The sequence below is a fragment of the Rattus norvegicus genome, chromosome 14 (genome assembly GCF_036323735.1).
Source record: "Rattus norvegicus strain BN/NHsdMcwi chromosome 14, GRCr8, whole genome shotgun sequence".
In the NCBI taxonomy this organism is placed as follows: domain Eukaryota; kingdom Metazoa; phylum Chordata; class Mammalia; order Rodentia; family Muridae; genus Rattus; species Rattus norvegicus.
In genome coordinates, this window is record NC_086032.1 from 85,691,188 (window position 1) to 85,711,820 (window position 20,633).

Below are 20,633 nucleotides of genomic sequence, written 5' to 3' on the forward strand. Positions count from 1 at the left end.
GGTCCCCAGCTCCGAAAAAAAGAAAAAAGAAAAAAAAAAAAAAGGATTGGGAAGTGTGTCACTGGAGCAAGCTTTGAGACATAAAAAGAGCCTCCTGCCATGCCCAGTGTGTTTCCTGTCCCTGCTTGGCATGAGCTCTTAGCTGGTTTTGGTCCATTCTATCAACGTCATCACACTGACTAGATCAGGTGAGCTCAAGGTAGCAGCTACACTGGGTTGTTCTAAAGCTATGCACATCAAAGAATAGGAAGTAAATTCAGCCAAAATTCCAGGGCTGAGACAGGATTCCCAGAAGCCTGTGCTTTGAATCATCACCCAACATATGGCACTGTTTCTATTACTGGGATTCATGGGCCCAGCATCTAAGAGCTGGGGATGGTACCATTCACTACCTCTCCTAGTGACACCAAAACCTTTTGCTTTTTAACTCTCGAACATTGTTACTCTACTGGCCAAGTGCCTCTGGTACCACACCAGGGAGTGCTTCTAACCAGGGGTGACAACAAACGCCCCACTGAACTGTAAGCCAAGACAGTTTGGGCTCCTGATGCCCTTGACTCCAGATTAAGACAGTAGTTACGGCTGGGCGTGGTGGCTCACATCTTTAATCCCAGCACTTGAGGCAGAGGCAGGCAGATCTCTGTTGAGTTTGAGGCTGGCCTGCTCTATATAGTGAGCTCCAGGACAACCAAGGCTCCGAGAGAGACCCCATCTCAAAAAACAAAACAAAAAAAACGCAACAAAAAAACCCTGCCAACCACCTCCTCCACCAAACAGCCTTAAACGCATTCAAGCAAGCAGTTCTTGTGTTTGAGGTGACACTTATATATCATGACCCAGGGGAACTGGACTGCTTCTCCAAAATGAAGTCAGCTGTCAGTGCAGGAGATCCTTTCAGGGTACTTTGGTGTGGCCATGTCCTGTGACTAAGTCCAATGGGAAGTTTCAACCCAGTCCAAGTAGGAATGCCAAGGGCCCAGTGCCTTGGGGATGAAAGGAAAGAACCACGACCTGTTAGGGTGAATGGGTGGAAGAAGACAGTTAACAGATACCAGCTAAGGCCATTTGATAAGTCATAGGAATAAGGATTGTGAGTAATGTCTGACAGGTGTTAGACAAGCTGTGAAGCATCTTTGGGGGAGGGGAACACTCCCCTCCAGAGTGGGTAGCTTTGGCTTATCCGGATACACAGGAGTTTGAGGTGGGCTGGCAGGACGGCTGACTGGACTGCTATGCTTGCTGCATAAACCTGGGGACCTAAACATAGAAAATGAACACGGACAAACTCTCCTCTAGCTTACTTCATGCACATACAATGGCTTTCAAGCCCAGCTACCATAATAAAGTAAAAGATTAGGCAGCTGTGACTAAGAACTGTTGAAGCAGTTAGCGACTCTAGACTGACCACCCCAGTGTGCACTACTGAAGTGACAGGTGGCTAGGCGTCCAAACTCTCCAAGACCCGAGTCATTCACAAGTCAGTCACCTGTGCCCTCACCATCATTAACCACACGTAAATAAAGAGACCTGAGGAAATTCTTCACGGGTGAACACCTGAGCAGATGTATCGCACCAGTGATGCTTGTTTGTCTGCATTGCTCCTTGATAGCATTGCGGCCACACCACCGTTCACTAAACACTGGGACCCTGCGTCTCCAGCCTTCCAAACGACTGAAGACAAGTGACTCTCCAGGAGTGTTCCAGTCTTGAGCACAAGACTGACGTAACGCAGCTGGCTAGGTTGAGGGCTAAGCAGCTACCAGGTTCTCAGCTCTCCGATGTAGGAGTGAAGCCGTCAACTGGCTCTGTTCCTCTAGAGAACCCTAACACCCAGAAAATACGGGCACACTCCTGTAATTCCGGAAGATCAGGATCAGAGTTCAAGGTCAGCTTCCACTAACTACAAACAAACAATGCATGAGACTAACGGGAGCTCAGCCACAGGCCTTTAATCCCAGCACTAGGGAGGCAGAGGCAGGTGGTCTGTGAGTCTGAGGCCAGCCTGGTCTACAGAGTCGAGTTCCAGGACAGCTAGGGCTACACAGAGAAACCCAGTCCCCAAAAGCCAAATAAATAGAAAGGAAAAAATAAAAGAGAGCCTAGAAATCAGACAGTATAAACAAACTAACAAACACATCTGTTTGGTTCCCAGGCCACCATCTGTGTCTAAGTCCAGCTCTAGGAGATCAGGCACCTGTACAGTCAGAGACACACGTGTATATACATAACTAAAGCTTTAAAAACAAAATAGTGCACCCTGTTAAACCCAGCACTATGGAGGCAGAGACAGGTGGATCTCTTGGATTTGAGGCTAGTCTGGTCCAAGACAGCCAGAGCTACATAGCGAGAATGTCTCAATTTCCTCTCTCCAAGCCTCCCAAACTGAACGATTATCACCGTGCCACTCACAATCAATCATTCTGAGACCTTGGCCACACACCAAAGAAACAAAAGCCACAAAGAGTGATGAAAGCTATCAGAGACCTACAAGAAGAAACATTTGTTTACTGAACAATTCAGGACATTGATGACTTGCCTCCCCAAACTGTTCAATGACTTAAATGCAATTTCTAGTAAACTCTCACACTTACTAAAACCTTGATGGAAAGACAAAGTAGCTACCATAACAGAAGCCATCTTAAACAAGAGGGCTCAGCAAGCAATTTTTTGAGACATCTCACTATGTAGTCTTGGCTGTCCTAGAACTCGCTCTGTAAATCAGGCTGGCCTTGAACTCACAGACACCTGCCTCCTGTTGCCCAGGTGCCGGGATTAAAGCTGGAGTCCCTACACCTGGCTGCTCAGGCTAGTTCACACTTGCAATCTTCCCGCTTCAGCAGGAATTACAGAGCTGGGATTACGAGAGTCCACCACCATGCCTGCAGTGCTGGGTTACAAGAGTCCATCTCCATACGTGGCCTAAGGCAATTTTAAAGCCACACGGACAAGCATATCAGCCCCCAAAACTCAGAAATAGACGGAAAAATATGCAAACTTTTAACTGAAGTACAAATACAAAAATCAACAAAGGAAGAGGGCTTTTCAACACAGGATCTAGAGTATCTGGACACCTAGAGGCCACACCCCTCACCTCATTCTAAATCTCACAAAAACTGTAGAGTGCTTGCCTGTAGGTGTGAGGGCCTGAGCTTGACCGGAGTGCATGTGTTTCCAGACTTAGCGGTCTGGCTTACTTGGCACAATCCTGGCCAGACACCACATCACCAATAAATACACAACTGAATGAGTCAGAGTGTAAGCAACAGAACGGGATGTGGACAGTGCCCGAGGAGTAACACCAAGGCTGAGCTCTCGTCTGCATATGTAAGTGCACACACATGAACACAGGAGCACAAAGACGAGAGAAAGCTGGGCGAGACCGTTCCTCCACTTGCCTCAGAAGGATTAGAGCTGGGGCTAGAGAGAAGGCTCAGCAGTTAAGAGCATTCGCTGGCTGCTCTTTCAGAAAACCCAGGTTTGGTTCAACTCCCAGCGCCCACATGGCAGCTCACAAGTGTCTGTTAACTCTAGTTCTAGGGATCTGACAGCCTCACATAGACATACATGCAGACATAACATCAATATGCACATTAAAAGAAAAATGAGCGCAAGGCCCTGGGTTCGGTCCCCAGCCCAAAAAAAAAAATAACCAAAAAAAAAAAAAAATGAGATTAGAAAAAAAAATAATGGCTCGAAGACTTAAAGCCCAGTGAAGAGGACTAAAAACCACCAACTATTGATTGGGAGAAGATATTTGCAAATTGCATGCCCAACAAAGGACTAAGACCTATAATCTTTACAACGATCAAACCCACGCTGGAACCGTAGCTCAGCAGTAGAGCACTTACTGAGCGTGTGAAGGATGATCCTGGGTTTGACCTCAGCACTGCAAACAGCCAGACCTCAACACCAACCACTGGGCCATTTCGGAAGACAGACAGGAGGCAAATGCTCATCTGTCACATCAAAGACAAATGCCGCCCAGAACATACCGGTAACTTAAACCCTCATCACGAACAACTTGTAAGAACTGAACAGAGGCGGAGGAGGGCTCAGCTGCTGTTCCTGCAGAGGACCGAGTTCTGTTCTCAGCACCCACACTAACTCCAGGGGAGCTGATGCCTCTGTTCTCCACAGGCACCTTCACTGATGTGCTGCATATACCCACAGAAACACACACATACAAAATCAAAAATAAACCTTAAAAACAAATAGAGGGCTGGAGAGATGGCTCAGCGGTTAAGAGCACCTGACTGCTCTTCCAGAGGTCATGAGTTCAATTCCCAGCAACCACATGGTGGCTTACAACCATCTGTAAAGAGATCCGATGCCCTCTTCTGGTGTGTCTGAGGACAGCTACAGTGTATATAATAAATAAATAAATCTTAAATAAAAAATTAAAAACAAAAAAACCCCAAATAGAAACATTACCAGTAAGACGTTAGGTTGTCATGAACTAGCTACACTAATCCAGAAAGTCTATTTCCAGTTTCCGTCCTGAGTCCCCTGTGTACTACTCTTAGAGGAAGACAGTAGCAGTGAACAGACAGCTATAGGCAGTTAATATGGGCCAGCTGCCCTATGGATCCTGTGGTGACAGCAGTATCTCACAGCTGACTTCTGATGTAGGCACCAGCATGGCTTTGCAGCAGTCCTACCACTGGAGATCTCCAGTTAGCTCAAAAGAAAAGCCAGTGGCCCACATGGCGAGCAGCAGATTTTTATTTCCTTATACACCAGACTTCAACTGGCTTTTCAGCACTACCCACCCACCCCACCTCAACCTAGACAAGCTGTGGCCAGCTGTTCCTTCCTGTAAGCCAGTTCTAGCTGTTTTTCTGCTTTTCCTTCACCTCTGTAGAAACCAACAGTCTGTGCAGGACAAGAGAAGTACTAGGTCACACAGAGGACTTGGAGTGGTGCTTTGGGAGGAAGAACCCTCTTTTTGGGAAGGTAAGAACCCTCTTTGTTGTAAGACTCCCCTTCGGGCAAGCTTATAAGCATCTCCTGCAGAGGATAGAAGGCAGACATCCTGTTGCCACAGCTGCAGAGGACCCAGGGCTCCACTGGAAGGGCGGTCTCGGAGTAGGCTGTGGTAGTCCTGAGAGTGACAGTCTGGCCAAGGATCTTGTTTTCAGCCAAGTGGACTTTACTCTTGTCCCAGAACTAGGGTCTTCCAAATGCCTTCACAGCACCTGTTCCCTTCAGATACTCTCTTAGTGACATGGTAAGGGAGGGAACCTTGCAGGACAGTAACTGCAACTCTGCTATACACTCAAGTACACACACTTCCTGGGAAGCCCAAGTGTCTAGGACCCTACCCATTTAAGGCCTAGGTTTTCTGTCTCTCAAGTCCCCCCTCTGCTGTGCCACACCAGCCTATTATTGGGGAAGTGGAGGAGGAGAGTACACTCGGTAGAATCCTGGAGAGCCAGGGAAGTGGAGGTGTGTGTGTGTGTGTGTGTGTGTGTGTGTGTGTGTGTGTGTGTGTGTGTCCAAAATAAGGGAACGAGGAGACAGATACTACAGAGCCTGGGAAGAGACCCGGCATCCACCAAAACAAGTGATTTATTAGGACCGCCTGCCCTGGGAGCTGCTGAGCACCCCCTACTGTGGCCAAGGTCCTACAGAGAGTTCATCTCGCTGATGGGTGACAACTCTGGCCGGCCCAGCACTCACTGCTGGGTCTGGGTCCCTGAGCCCTCAGGTCTTGAGATGCAGTCTGAACAGATGGGAAAGGTCACTTGGCCAGCTCCTCAGCCACTGCTTTTCGCATCTTGTCCTTGAGGTAGGCGGTTTTCTGCCATTCAGACTTCAAATCCAGCCACTCATAATATGGGACCTGGAAGAAGGTAGTACAGACAGTCACATGGACTGTGGAATCCTTTCCCGCCTTTACATGTCCAGGGGCCCCTCCCACTCTGACAGAGCTGTTGACTGACAGCTTTAAACACCCAGGTCTTGGCCTCAAAGTCCTCAGGAAGAGTGCAGAGTGTAAGGCTATGCACATGGAAAGATGCTGGCTGGCAGGGCAAAGAGATTGCAAACCAGATAGGTCCCAGCAAGGCTACTGAAGAAAATGTGGCAAAGCTATGAAGTTTCTCTTTGCAGGAGACTCAACACGGCACATGTGATCTGAAGCCACACATAGCCACACAGCAGCACAGTTACAGGTCCAAGCCCTAGCTCTAATGGCAGAGCAAGGGATCCCGTGGCTGTACTGAACTTTCAGTGTGATGTGCTCACAGGAGGCAAGCTAAGCTTTTGTGTGCGTAGAGTGGGGTGGGGTAGGGGAGAGGTGCCTAGCTTAGGCCTGAGAGCTGAGTATCCACCCATATCCTTCTAGCTCTAGGGGCTTCTCCCTCTGCAGTGACCCTTGTTCTCCAGGTACTCACATCCACCACTAGGAAGCCTGCAGCCAGCACATGTCGACGGGCCAGGACAAAACGCCCCAACAAGTCCTTGCTTCTGCTGTTGAAGTTGGGGAACTCCCAGCGTAGGAAAGCGATTCTAGCAGGAGACAAGGGTACTTATAAAGCGCGTTCCCGGACTAAGGCCGAGGAGTTAAAAGGCATTTAAGAACAGCAGTGCTGCTGAATCCCTTCCGAGGGCATGACCAGGGATCTCTGGCCACATACCTTTTAGCTCCCGGGGGTAGTGGCTGGTTCCCAACTGGCTGGGCAAGGTGAGGAGCAACAAAATCTCTCAGGGGCAGGAAGTGGCCCTCAGCATCCAGCAGCACCTCTGCATCTGCAGGGGAACAGGATGAGCCTGGAGGTGAGGCCTCAGACACCCCACAGTGTACCCACAAGCAGGCATTAGAGGGAGGTACCCGCTGTTCTCTGTGCTGCTTCTTGCTATACCATGCAGGGTTACAAAGGGCCTGTTAGACTAGACCCTCTCCCAGCGGAAGGGAGCCCTTACCCAGCACCCAGCCATACTGTGTGGCCACCTCCAGGCTGCCTGTGTCATTGTTCCCCAGCAGTGCCTTCAGTGCGTCTTGCAGCTCCTTCTGTAGGGGTGTCATCTTCTTGTTGGAGGGTGAGGGACTGGGGGCTACAGCTGAGGCTGGCAGGAAAGGGCCTTTATATTCAGGGTACTCCAGCAGGGCAGTGCTGTTGATGTGGACCAATTTCTGGAAGGTACTCTGGTCCTTTGGAGACTTGCTCTCTGGGGGAGGAGAGAAGGTAGGCTGATGTACAGTACTGGGTACAGAAAGGGGGACCACAAGACATAGAGTAGCATTGGGAGCTCCCACCCCGTCTTAGGCTGGTGTCCCACAGTTAAGCTTGTAGGCCAACTGCAGGGAGTGGTCGGAAAAAAAAAAATCACAAATCACGAGGCTGTGCTTTGTGTGCTCTGCCCTCTGTCTCTGCTCTAGTGTCTTCCCTGGCTGGTAGAGCAGAAGGCCTCCATGTTCCATGGGAGTGCATGCCCATGCTGTGTGCAGGAGAGCAGTCTCACCTAGAAAGCGTGTGTGGAGCCCAGGATGGAGAACTGTTTGCAGCTCTGCTACCTGCACTTGCTGTAGCACACACAGGGCCCACACCAGGTCCACCTGCAGGGCTGGCTCCAGGCTCCCCAGCACGGAGTCCAGCTTCTCATGCACCTGAGCAAGGAGCACAGAGAAGAAAGCAGGGTCAGCCAGCGACCACAACACCCTAGGAAAGTCTGAAGCCAACCTGTGTTCTTGACCTGCCATACTGGAGCGAGGGACAGCTACTGGAAAGCAAGACCAAAGTCCTGACTTGGTAAAGCCCACACCAACCCAGGCTGAGGTATAGGAATCTTCCTCAAGCCCGGAGCTGTTTGTTTAGCTATTTCACTCACACCCTGCCCACGAGCAGGGACCCAAGGTCTCAAATCCCTCGTGATAGTCCCTAGTGGGCACTGTGATGAAGGAAGAATGTCTGGGCAGGTCACCTAGGTGTCCACATAGCTGCTGCCCCTGGCTGGCTGCCCTCAAAATCACCCCAGGCAATGTCCCAGTAGTTTGCATGTTCTCCAGTGGTCTCTGGGATGCTGCCTATTTCTCCAAGTCAAATGTTGTGCCCACTCCCAACCCCCACTCTAGGCAGTAGCCCGAGCCCTAAGTCAGTGTGTCAGAAGCAGTGTTTGGTGCTCGTACCAAGTTGAAAAACTGATCCTCTTGTTCAGGATGAAAGTTCAGCCGGGCAAAGGCAAGAAGAACGCTGCACAGATGGGACAGGGAGACATCCTGAGCGCTGTTCAGGAGGTGCTAAGACATTAGAGGGACAAAGTAAGGGCCCAGCAGCCATTTTCTCCCTGTCTAGAGCTCAAAACTGTTCACCCAGTAGCAGCTTCAGAGTTCAACTCCCTGACAGTGGCTTTAGAAATTGTCTGCTGGCCACAGGACATGCGCACACAGGCATCATGTACTCATACAATTCTACTCAGAGTGGTCAGTAGTCGGAAATACAGGGGTGTCTCCCCACTTGCTATGGCTGCTCCTTGGGAGGTCCAGAACTGACCAAGGCAGATGTGGATGCTCAGAGCCAACCATCAGACTGAGCTCAGGGATCCCATGGGGGAGCTGGCAGAAGGACTGGAAAAGCAGAGGGGGATTGCAACCCCATAGAAAGAACATTGGCCAGCTGGACCCCCCAGTCCTCCCAAAGACTAGACCACCAACCAAGGAGTGTACAGGGAGGACCCATGACTCTGGATACATATGCAGCAGAGGATGGCCTTGCCTGACAGCAATGGGCAGCCCTTGGTCCTGTGGAGGTCTGATGTCCCAGCATAGGGGGATGACGGAGTGGTGGGGTAGGAGAGGGTAGGTAGGGGAACAGCTTTATAGGGGCAAAGGGAAGTGAGGAGAGGGTGGATATGGGGGTTGTGGAGGGGTAACCGGGAAGTGGGATATCATTTGAGATATAAACGAACAGAATAACAAAAACAAATAAACAAACAAAAAAACCGCAAAGGTGCCTTCCCTTCCTGTGTATAGTCATGGCTGCCCCAAGGTGAATGGAAACAGGACACTCAGGAACCAAACAGGCAACTGCTCTCAGACATTTCCCTTACCATTAGACATTGCCCTCCAAATCAAAGTAAGAGAGAAATCTCTATTTACAGCCCACAAATGAGCATTTCAGCTTGGCTTTGCGTCCATAATAAAGCAGCAGTTCCCAACGGAGGCCTCTACAGATAACCCTGAGGTCCTAACTCACCTGAGTAAAGGCTTCAAACAAAGGCAGGTTGAGCCACTTGAGGAAGGCAAAGGACTTGGCGCAGCGGGCCACCTCTCCAGGCGTCATGCTGGGAATGAAGGGCAGGAGGTCAGCAGCGAGGCGCTGGGCCACTTGGGTTTGGTGGAAACTGAGCTTACCTGTGGGGTGGAGCAGGCACCAGACATCAATGGGGGAGGTCAGTGTCCCACACCCACCGCTCTGCCCCACCCTCGACTTCATATCTAAGGGCTTGATGTCTGTGACTAAATTCATCCTGAACCTGGCATGGGGACAGGGCTCAGCAGTCACAGTTTCTATGGCAGCCTTCTGGGCCAGTGCGTGCCATCGTTAGGACAGGCACTGAATTTGACACAGCTGCAAGTGCCTGTGGCCGGGGCTCTTACCATAGGCGTAGGCCAGGTCCAGGAGCATGCCTTTCGTCATGGGGAAGGGCTTCTGTACCAGGTGGTAGGAAATGGCCCGCAGCAAGGGCACCGACCGCCGGCTCTGGGCTGCCAGCGTCATTAGCACCTTCCGCAGCTCATCAGGGCCAAACTGCTCCACCAGCTCCAGGCACTGTCAACCACAGCCGCGCAGGGATCAGCTGAGGTGGTTGGGATGAGCTGGGGGCAGGGGTCCCATCCAGTGCAGCCCCTGTGAGACAGCAACTAGGCCTGAGCTGACTCAACACAGGCCCGGCTGCACAGAATCAGCCTTCTTGCCTGCCCCAGGGACTCCTAGGCCTGGAGTGCAATGTCTGCAACCAAACTTATCCCTAGGTCCCAAGGGCTGGGGACACAGGGCCCATGAGCAGCAGAGTTTGCTGTCGCAGTCATTTGGGCCAGCTCCCATCATGAGAGGATAGGAACTGAATTTGACTTGACTGCAGCGGAGTAACATGGAAGGAGTGGACAGAGCCATCTGTTCTAGCTAGTAGCCAAGCTGTGCATGAGACAGCTCGGGCCTAACCAGGACCCCTGTGTTAACTTCAGAAGCTGCCCGCCACACTCACCCTTTCCCACGAGATGCCTGAGACCGAGCGGCTTTCAGGGCTCCAATCCCATTTCCCTTCACCCAAGGAACAGGCCCCAAGTGCACAGGAGGCCTGTTCTCAGCCCCATACCTTGTCTTCCAAGCGGTTCATCAGTGACTCTGACAAGTGCCCTGCCATGGTCATCATGGACACCAATGTGCGGCTGTCGCTGATCTCTGTCCAGCGCCTCTCCAGGTGCCTTAGCAGCTCAGCCAGCAGCTCCTTTGAGTGCTGCTCTTTCATGAAGGGGGCACAGGACTCAGCCAGGAAGACCAAGTGCTTATACTTTAGCCTCCGCAGACGCCAGCGTACTTCCTGTTCCACGGACCGCAGCTCCTTGGAGCCCTGAGGAAGCACTAGTGTGTACAGACTTCGCAGCAGCTTCACGAGGGTCCCATGCCAGACAGAAGTTATCTGCACCAAGGAGGACAGGTCAGTACGAAGCCAGCCCCACAGGTATTTAGCAGCTCCTCCTACCCTAGCCTCGCAGGACCCGCTAGCTGAGCACGTCTGAGGTCCTGGAGGCTCAGCTAGCGGCTCCTGGACACACTAGTGCCTCCTGAGAGGACTAATAGGAAGCACAGCCATGTTCTTGAAAACTAGAATAAGAAATGTCTAGAGAAGGACCGGGGATGGCAGTGTACACTTTCAATCTCAACACTCCGGAGGCAGAGGAAGGTGGATTTCTGTGAATTTGTGGCCAGCCTGGTCTACAAAGTGAGTTCTAGGACAGCCAGGGTTACACAGAGAAATTCTGTCTTCAAAAACCAACCTCCTACCCCAGCCCAAATGCTAGGAGCCCTGTCTATAGCTGTCAGTCATCAGTGGCTACTTTCTCCCCATGTACACGGTAACTGCTCACCTGACTGTCAACTAGCCTGACAAGTTGCTGAAAGCGAGCATCCTCTACAAGCAAGGCCTTTTCCTTTGGCTTCTCAGACAGCAGGTAGGACAGCCGGATGAGAATGAGGGCTGCATGATTGTGGTGCAGACTATGATCACCACCTAGCAGTTCCAGCAGCTCCTCTGGCCTGGTGGCTTTCTCAATGAGGTAGTCCACCTCTTGGTGCTCTGGGTAGGGAGTAAACACCTGCTCTTTTCCCAACAACTCCGTCAAGGAACCTGAAGAGGGGGAACTGACGGAGGAAGTCAAAGTCTTACAGGCCACCCCAGCAAGTCTCAGTCGGCCAACTGGAGCAACGGTAGGAACTAGGCGGGTGGCTTCTCTAAGTAGGCATGTGCACTGCTTCATCAGGCGAACTGCCATGATGGTGGGCACAGGGAAGAGGGAGGGAGGTTAAGACTCCTAGTAAGTGATTCCAAAGTCCTGAAAAGAAAAGGGAGTATTACATGAACTTAGAAGATATGGCAATTTTTTTTTTTTGGTTCTTTTTTTTCGGAGCTGGGGACCGAACCCAGGGCCTTGCGCTTCCTAGGCAAGCGCTCTACCACTGAGCTAAATCCCCAACCCAAGATATGGCAATTTTAAACAACTGGTCTCAGTCTTTCCTGTTTTAACACCCATTACATGTGAAAGAGCACTTTCTGAAGCAGAAGTCCTAGGAACTTCTGCTTCAGGACAGTGGTCAGGTATCACCGCTCAGCACTCGGCCTGGGAGGCACCAGGCCTAGCTGCACTTTCAAACTCCCCAGGTCCTCCTCAAGGCTTCCATGATGCAAATCTGGGCACATGCACCTTACACAGTACTAGGTTATTTTGTTTCTAATTTCAAAGGTATCCAGGATCAAAAAACGACTGGCTTAAATATTCTAAGTCAGAATGATTTGGGGAAACTTAGGATCTATAACTCACGTTCCTGAAACTTCTGGGAAAACATGGAACACTGCTGACACGGGAGTGAGACTCTCTAAATGCAGTAGGCTGCCTCACTGAACAACCTGAAAAAAGTCACCCTTTCTTAACTTTTGGATTCTCTCTCTCTGGTGGGAGGGGGTAGAGATGGCTCAGCAGTTAATTGTATTTGCCGTTCTTCCAGATAACCAAAATTCAGTCCCTAGCACCCCATCAAGTGACTCACAACTGTCTGTAACTCCAGCTCCAGGGATCTGACTCTCTCTGGGCTCACATACACAGACATACAAATAAAGAAAAAAAAATTTACTTAGTTAAAAAAAAAAAAAAAGACTACAATTACTTTATGTAGCTAAGAATGACCTTGAACTTTTAACTCCTCTTGCCTCCACCTCCGAGTGCTAAGATTATAGCTATCCAACCACTCCTGGTTTTATGCCCTGCTAAGGATCAAATCTAGGTCTTCATTTGAGCTAGGCAAGCAATTCCGACTGAGCCACACCCCAGCACCCTTAAAAGCAAAAATCGATGGCAAACAAGCCCTAACACCACCCAGAGTCACCATCTTGCCAATTTTAACCCAATCCCTACCGTACAGGCTCCATTTCAATTACTCTTTGCACTTTTATCCCACAGTTCCCTGCCAACCACAGGGTATGGCAAAACACACTTCCTTTTTCTAAGTCCTGCAAAATGTTACCTTCTTCGAGATGCTACATATCCACATGACGCTCCTTTCAACGATTCTGCCAGTCTTGTTCCCTAAGAAGAGACAGGAACCAGGTGGGACAAGTTACTTGGACTTTGCTTAAACCAAAGCAGAAAGCGCCTTAAAATTTTTTCCTGCTTCCGGGAACCGGGTGTATGGCTAGCTTATTTTATTGTTACATGAGCACATTACTGCAGTGGGAAAAAGATTGGCTTAATTATACTTAAAAGGAAACAAAATATGGCTCAGAAGGGGGGCATCTGCCCAAACCCCAATATCCATCATTTACTGAACCCGACAGTAAAGAAGCGCTGGCAAACATTATCGATTTTCAAGACAACTTTAAAGCAATTTAAGCCAAACCTGCGATTAAGTAAGCATCAACCCTGAAACCTAAAATGCAGAGACACGAAAAGCGACTGGCAGGGGACGCCAAGAGTCACTGCAGGTAGCGTAGCTTCCTCGGCTAGGCCTCGTCCAACGCGGGCCGAGGGGCGCGTGCACAATCGCAGGCCGGAAACGAATTTGCAACCGGCCAGCGCCCTTGGGTCGCAGTGTCAAAAGCCCCTTTCCTGGCTCTCCCCACAATAGCCCCGCCGGTTCTTACTAACTGTTGCCCTTCCTAGCCACCCTTCCCGTCTCGGATACCTACGCTTAGAAACCCAGTCTCTCCATGACGCCAGACGGGTGCAGCGATCACCCTCACTGACCTCCATCAGCCGTACCGCCTCCACGCGGCCCGGCGCGCTCACTACGTCACTGGCGCGCCGCCGGAAGCTAGGTAGTCAAGTGCTCTCGGACGGAGGCCACGCCCTCCGCCCTTTCCGGGCAGGCGCCATCTTTGCTGAGCCCAGCCTTCCGGTATTGGGAAGCTTGGTGAGAGGCTCGTAGTGGGAAACTTAGACGGAAGGGAGAAGGTGAATTCTGGAAGGCAGGGTACGTCGGGCCAGAATCTCCTACTTGTGCGGTGTTTGGGTAGCGACTCTAATGTCCGTCCGTCCTGCCCCATTCCCTTGGGCCTTTCACAGGTCCTGTAGGAGGGGCGTGAGTTGGGGCTGGAAGGGGTTGCCAAGTGGCAAATTATAGCTCCATTTGAAGTTCTTTGTGGAAATGCAAGCAGTTTGTCGAGATTAAACAACTAAAGAACATACCATATACAACGGCACATCTATAAATTCCTGTAATCTCAGTAATGGAGGTAGGGGTCTGAGGGCTAGCCTGTACTACTGTCGAGGCTAGCTTGGTCTACATACCGTGGCAGGACAGCCGGGGCCATCTAGAGAGACCCTGTCTCAGCACACCACCGGCAGGACTGAGGAGATAGCTTTGCCCAAAAGAAACAAACTACAAAATGTAGGGCGGTGAATTTCCCTTGTAATCCCTGTGATAGGAAAGTAGAGACTAAATCTCTGGGACAAATGTGTATGTGTGCATGAGGAGATCACAGGAAGACTTGAGGAAATTTGTTTCTTCCATCATGTGGGGTCTGGGAATTAAACTCAGGGCAAATGCCTTTATCCCTAAACTGTTCTAGACAGGGTTTCTCCATGCAGCCTGGGTTGTCTCACTGTGTAGATCAGGCTGGCTTTGAACTCACAGATATTCCTCTCCTGCCTCCAGAGTGCAGGACTAAAGGCATGGGCCACCACCGACAGGGTCCCACTAAGTTATCTTGCTGGCCTTAATTTTGTAAAAAATAAAAAATAAAATATAACTTTCTTTTTTCCTTAAAAATTTTTATGCTTGTAAGAGTGTATTGCTTCTCTTCTTTGTGGCTAAAATCAAGCATAAACTCTAGTTCTTTGCTTAATAAAAGATTGCTGAATTACCCAGGGAAGCTCCTCTTGCTTTAGCCTCACAGTAGCTAGAGACTCTATTGTTACACTAGGATTGCCTTGGTTGTTCTTGTTTAAGAGTCTCATGCTGAATTAAAAACTTAGCTGAAAGAGGTCAGAGATATATAGATATAAAACTCTTCAGGGAAAACACATTTTTAGTATCTTGGATTAAACAGTTTCTTAGATAGGATACCAAAAGCAAAAAAAAGACAAAAAGAAAAAAAAAAGATAAAATGGACCAGAAAGGAGGTGAAAGGTTGAAGTGGTGCATGTACCACCACACCCAGCTGAGGATGTTTAAAATTCTTAGTGCCGGACTGGAGCAATGAAATAAACATGGTTAAGAGCTGGCTGTTCCAGAGCACCCTGGCTGGGTCCCCAGCACCCACACAGTGGCTCCAATGATCTCTTCTGGCTTCTGTTGTCACTGCAAGGTGGTGCACACTCACACCCATACACACAAAATAATAAAATTAAGAAGTTCTTCACATTTTTATCAATAAGCAACCCCTAATTTAAATTGTCAGAGCAACTGGAGAGTTGATTTTTTTCTGCTCTTTCAGAGCCTGGCCTGACTATGTTTCATAGAGATTCCCCATCTCCTCTATTAACTGACATAGTACCAATGTACTATATGGTCATGGAAACCTGAGTAGAGTACTACCGCAAGGTTATACAACCTGTGAGCATGGGCTTCCCCTGTATGGGTTCCCTGTGGCTCCCGACGACTGCGGTCTCCTCGATGTGAGTTACACTTACCCTTACTTGAAAGTTTTGAGAAGGGTCTTCCCAGAGCAGAATAGGAGGTGACCTATTTCTTGGGAGCTAACCATCCCAGACAGTCCAGTGGTGGGAGTCATCTCTGGTTTCTTAGTTATTTTTCTATTGCTTTGTCAAAACACCCATGACCAAAAAAGCATTTAATTAAGGGCTTGCTTACAGTTTCAGACGGTGAGCCCATGACCATTATGGTGGGGCTTGGCAGCAGGCAGCAGGCAGGCAGGCAGCAGGCAGCAGGCAGGCAGGCAGGCAGGCAGCAGGCAGCAGGCAGGCAGGTAAGCAGGAAGACAGGCAGGTAAGCAGGAAGGCAGTAGGCAGGCAGCAGGAAGCAGGCAGGCAGGCAGGAGCTGTAGCTGAGAGCTCAAATTGGTCCACATGCAAGAAGCAAAGAGCAAGAGGCTAAATGGGATTGGTGGGGCTTTTAAGACCTCTAAACCCTCCCCTCCTACCCTGTGACACACCTTCTCTAATAAGGTCATAATGTCCTAGTTTTTCTTGAACAGTACCTCCAACTGCAGACCAAGATTACAATGTATGAACCTATTCAAACCACCTTAGCTGGTAAGCCAGACAGGACTCTGATCTGTGAAGACACAGACTCTAGTCAAGAGAACGGACCTAAGTTTTCTTGTGAAAGGGCTGACCATGCATGGAGTCTCATGTGTTTGCTGTAAAAGTATCTTTTATTTACCCGATGTAATTGTTGTCTCGGAGGCTTTCTGCCTCCGCTTGCTAACTAGGCCTAGTCTTGGAAGCTTCTGGCCGCTGTACAGTCTTATCTAGGCCTAGAATGTTTTCAGCCTCTGAGACTTACTGCTGAGTAATCTCACTCTTTCTAGTCTTGCTGAACTCTGACTGGCTGGTCAACTCAACTGTTCTGGCTCCAAACTCCTCTCCATGTTGACTGATTCAAACTGGCTTTTTTTGGCCTCTTGACTTTTTGTTTTGCTTGGCCTCATGCTAACTTTGGGAATCTGTTGCAATCTTCTGGCTCCTTCTCCTTCTCTGACTTGTTCTGTCTTCACTTGTGTCTAACTTGTTTTCTGTTCTCTGCAACCTGTCTCTATACAACTGTTGCAGTAAAACTGCCTCCTTCCTTTTCTCTGCACCAGCCCTGGAGCAGCTTCCTTTCTTTTTCTTGTGAGAGTTGGGCAGATCCTATTCTGTCAGATCGTTCTCTGCTTCATCACTTTGCCTGCCACTCAGTTAGATAGACACCACCTTCAAACATGGGTGCTTCCTTCTCCAGACTAAAGGTGTGTGCTAAGAGCTGCAACGCCACAACTCGAAACAGGCTTTCCAGTAAATAACACAATCTTGGGGTTCACAGTGTGATCAACTATTCTGTAACAGCTCAGCGAAGGCTTGGAGCCTCCACTCAAGGCTCCTCGAAGCTGTGTGCCACCCTAATCTCATGCCCACACCTAGGCTCAGTTTTCTGGAACCACAGGCTGGACCAGGTGTCCGAGGCCTTGTAGCCCCAGGTGGCCAGCGGAACTGATGCCAGTCTGAAGTAAGGGAATGAGTTCATTTTCTCTGCCAATTAAATAACTAAAAGATAGGGAAGATGTGTTATTAGGGATCCTGGGGAGCCCCAGAAGAGCCATTATATGACACTTAGGGAGTCAGGGTTCTTTCTTAGGGTTTTTACTAATAAAATAATTTAGGAACACACACAAATGGAAGCCTAGGACAATTAGAGTTCAAAAAGAAAACCCCAGGGCAGGCCAGCATAAACCCCAGCGCTGGGGAATGGAGAAGAGGAGCTTGCATGCAGCTTGATCTGAGCAATTCACAGGTCAGCCACTGGGTGGCAGGCGTCCATGTGGTTGGGAGCCAGAGCCATGCAGCTTGGGATAGGGGCTTACAGGTCAGCCACCATGACAGGTAACCTTGTGCTACAGAGCAGAGCTTTAGGAAAAGAGCAAGGGACCCCAAAGTGTTAGGAGATTTAAGACGGGCTTTGGCCAATGTCTTTGTTAGGCTTCTATTGCTGTGATAAAAACCATAGTCAAAAGCAACTTGTGAGGGAGGAAAGGGTTTATTTGGTTTACATTTCTATATCACACATCATCATCAAAGAAAGGACAGGAATTCAAGGCAGAAACTGGAGCAGAGGCCATTGCTAGGGCTGGTCTTGTGCATGGTGTGTTTAGAGACTGAGTTCTGGGGGTAAGGGTTGGGATACTGAGCTCTTTGATCCAAGATCAGGTTGCAATCTAGACATGGGCATTGTATTGACCAATGTGCTGTAAAGAATGATCTTAAGGCTTACCCTGACTCTGTTGCCTGCCTGTGGATACTGTTCCCCTAACTGGGCTGCATCGTCTGGCCTCAGTGGGGAGGATATGCCTAGTCTTGCAGTGACTTGAGGGAATGGGAGGAAGGACCACTGTTCCTGAAGCGAGTGGTGTGGATGCTGAAGCTGAACCAGCCTTCAGCCTCAGGCACCGGACCCTCTGAGTCACCTGAGCTCGCAGCAGTCAGCAGAGCTACTACACCACCTTGCCTCAGACCCAAAAGACAGAAAACAGAATCGCTAACTTTTCCTTGACCGTCCTTTCTATGCAGAAAGATTATTTTTTAGATGGAAAGTATAGAACCAGCGGTATAAGTGAAGGCACTGAAGTGACAGAGCTCAGTTGAATGAAAGATTTGAATCACTGACCCTGTACTCACTAGGAAGTCAGACGGCCTCAAAGGTGAGAGGGGCACCACTGTCTAGTGTGGGAAATGCCATTGTCAAACTTAATGGAGTTTCCCTCAACTCTTTCTGGGAGATATATATATATATATATATATATATATATATATAATCACACACACACACACATATATATATATATATATATATATTGATAAATGTATACTAATATATTAATATATATTATAACAGTATTGTGGTGGTTTGAATATGCTTGGCCCATAGGGAGTGGTACCATTAGGAGATGTGGCCTTGTTGTGTCACTGTGAGGGTGGGCTTCAGAGGCTCTCCGATGCTCAGACTACACCAATTGCAGAAGAGAGCTTCCTCCTTCCTTCCTCCTGAGGATGCCCGTCTTCCTGGCTGCCTTTGGATCAAGATGCAGAACTCTTAGCATCTTCTCTAGCACCATGTCTGCCTGGACACTGCCGTGCTTCTTGCCATGGTGATAATGGACTGAACCCCTGAAGTTGTAAGCCAGTTCCAATTAAATATTTGCCTTTATAAGAGTCGCCTTGAGGGGTTGGGGATTTAGCTCAGTGGTAGCCCTGGGTTCGGTCCCCAGCTCTGGGGGAAAAAAAAAAGAGTTGCCTTGGTCATGGTGTCTCTTTACAGCAATTAAACCTTAAGACAATTATATAATATAATGGTATATTTATAATATAATAACATATATGTATACATACATATGTAGAAGTTAGGACCTGGTTCTTCCTTCTAGTCCCATGCTCCCGAAAATAAGACTCAGACTCAAAATATTACAAATGCCTTGGCCATATCGCTAGGCTCTTTTCTGACTAAAACATAACTTACTCCATGTGGCTGATTACCTGTGCTCAGGTGCCGTGGTCCTATCCCAGAATTGCTTCTGTCTCCCAGATATCCCATCTTCTATTCTACCCTTTCCTATGGCCCATAGGTTTTTAAATTGATAGGTATGCATCCATATAATACACAAGATATGCTTCGTACATATACATACTACACATCTATTACATAATATGTACATATGTGTATATATGTATATAAATATGCACATGCATATATATGTATACAAATTTATACACACACTCCTATACATATAAATCTCCACTTTGGATCAATACAATAGTATTATCTTTGTATCAATTTTTCATATTATATCTGGTTAGGAAATAAAATATACATTTCCTATTTGTATGCAAAATTTTATTAAACAAGTTTCTGATTTAAAAAAGAATATTCTCCAATAATCTCTGACCGGACCATAAAAGACTAGAGCCTGTGACTGGGCTGCAGGGAGAGGAAGGTGGAACTTAAGATGGAGTAGGGGGGTCTCAGGTAGGGACCACGAGGAGAAGAAAAAAGGCAGGGGGAGAGGGAGGTCACTATGAGGCGGGATGGACCATAGCCTGCAGCCAAGAGAATATGGCTGTGAGGACACACATAGAGCAGGGGAAACAGCAGGACTCGGTTGGCAAGTAACACGGGGCCTGTGGCTGGGACGTGGGTGAGAATCTGCACAGCCTGATGCCAAGAGCTTATGAATAAAATGCCAGGTTTCTCTGTCTTGTTTGGGAGCTACACAGGCTAGAGTGGGCAGAAACAGCTCATAAGATTACTTCAATAGGTTACAAAGGCTTGCTCCCCGTGGCTTGCTCAGCCTTTTTTCTTACAACATTGGGGACCACCAGTCCAGGGGTGGCACTGCCCACAGTTGGCTGGGCTCCTGCATTAATCATCACTCAAGAAAATGCTCCACAGCTTGCCCACAGGCCAGTCTTGATGGAGACATTCTTTTCTTTTTTTCAGAGCTGGGGACCGAACCCAGGGCCTTGCGCTTGCTAGGCAAGCGCTCTACCACTGAGCTAAATCCCCAACCCCGAGACATTATTTTCAATTGAGATCCTCCTCCCAGACAACCCTGGCTTGTGTCAAGTTTATAACAAAACAACCCCCCCCACCCAAAACAAACAAAAAACCCCCTAAAATAAACTAGCCAGCACAGGAGGCAGCAACTGAAAGGAAAGGACATGGGGAAGAAGTTGAAGTAACTCCACACTTCCTTGTTGCTGTGAGGGGAAAGTAACTGAAGAAGGAAGGGAGGGAGGGAGGGGTTATTTTGACTCAGTCCATCATGGAGGAGAAGGGTAGCAGCAGGAGCCAGACGCAGCTAGTAACATTGTTAACAGGTGTGGGTCTGATTCAATAGAAATAGAGACATTTTATTAAGAAAAAGAAAAACAGTGTCTGGAGATGGCTCAAGAGTTAAGGACACTTACAGCTCTTGCAGAGGCTTGGGTTTGGCTCCTAGCACCCACATGGCACCTCACAACAGCCTGTAACTACAGTTCCAAGGGATCTAACTTCCTAGTGTATGTAAATTTATGTAAACAAATGCACATAGCACATAATAAATCTTAAGAAAAGAAAAAAAGAAAGGAAAAAATACTCCTGAGACTGGAATTGTGCTAAAGAACTGGAAAAGGCTAAAATGCAAAAGCCCAAGTTCCCCAGTGGCGGGACCCTTTGTGGGTGTTTTTGCATAAGTGCAGATCTCCCAATAGTCAAGTATGCAGCTTT

The 20,633-nt window shown here is 48.7% G+C and overlaps 1 protein-coding gene and 2 non-coding genes across 7 annotated transcripts; all 3 read right to left on the minus strand.

The window, feature by feature from the left end:
• Positions 1 to 5,550: 5,550 nt before the first annotated feature.
• On the minus strand, positions 5,551 to 13,504 carry Tbrg4 (transforming growth factor beta regulator 4). 5 transcript variants are annotated; one of them, XM_006251343.5, is made up of 12 exons: positions 13,460 to 13,495; positions 12,741 to 12,802; positions 11,090 to 11,554; positions 10,318 to 10,641; positions 9,599 to 9,770; positions 9,195 to 9,352; positions 8,129 to 8,239; positions 7,465 to 7,609; positions 6,925 to 7,170; positions 6,639 to 6,750; positions 6,396 to 6,510; positions 5,551 to 5,842 (listed from the first exon to the last, which is right to left on the minus strand). In XM_006251343.5, exons 3-12 carry the CDS (start codon positions 11,492 to 11,494, stop codon positions 5,741 to 5,743), a joined length of 1,890 nt encoding a protein of 629 aa, XP_006251405.1. In that variant the 5' UTR covers positions 11,495 to 11,554; positions 12,741 to 12,802; positions 13,460 to 13,495; the 3' UTR covers positions 5,551 to 5,740. The 5 variants fall into 5 exon arrangements, with proteins under 5 accessions (XP_006251405.1, XP_038948151.1, XP_038948153.1 ...); XM_039092223.2 differs by lacking the exon at positions 13,460 to 13,495 and adding an exon at positions 13,398 to 13,416; XM_039092225.2 differs by lacking the exon at positions 11,090 to 11,554 and having other exon boundaries at positions 13,402 to 13,504.
• Positions 9,446 to 9,574, minus strand: LOC120096784 (small nucleolar RNA SNORA5). The gene has a single exon (XR_005493622.1). It is a non-coding gene; the product is annotated as a small nucleolar RNA SNORA5 (small nucleolar RNA).
• On the minus strand, positions 9,946 to 10,082 carry Snora5c (small nucleolar RNA, H/ACA box 5C). Its single transcript, XR_005493623.1, has one exon. It is a non-coding gene; the product is annotated as a small nucleolar RNA SNORA5 (small nucleolar RNA).
• Positions 13,505 to 20,633: the final 7,129 nt, after the last annotated feature.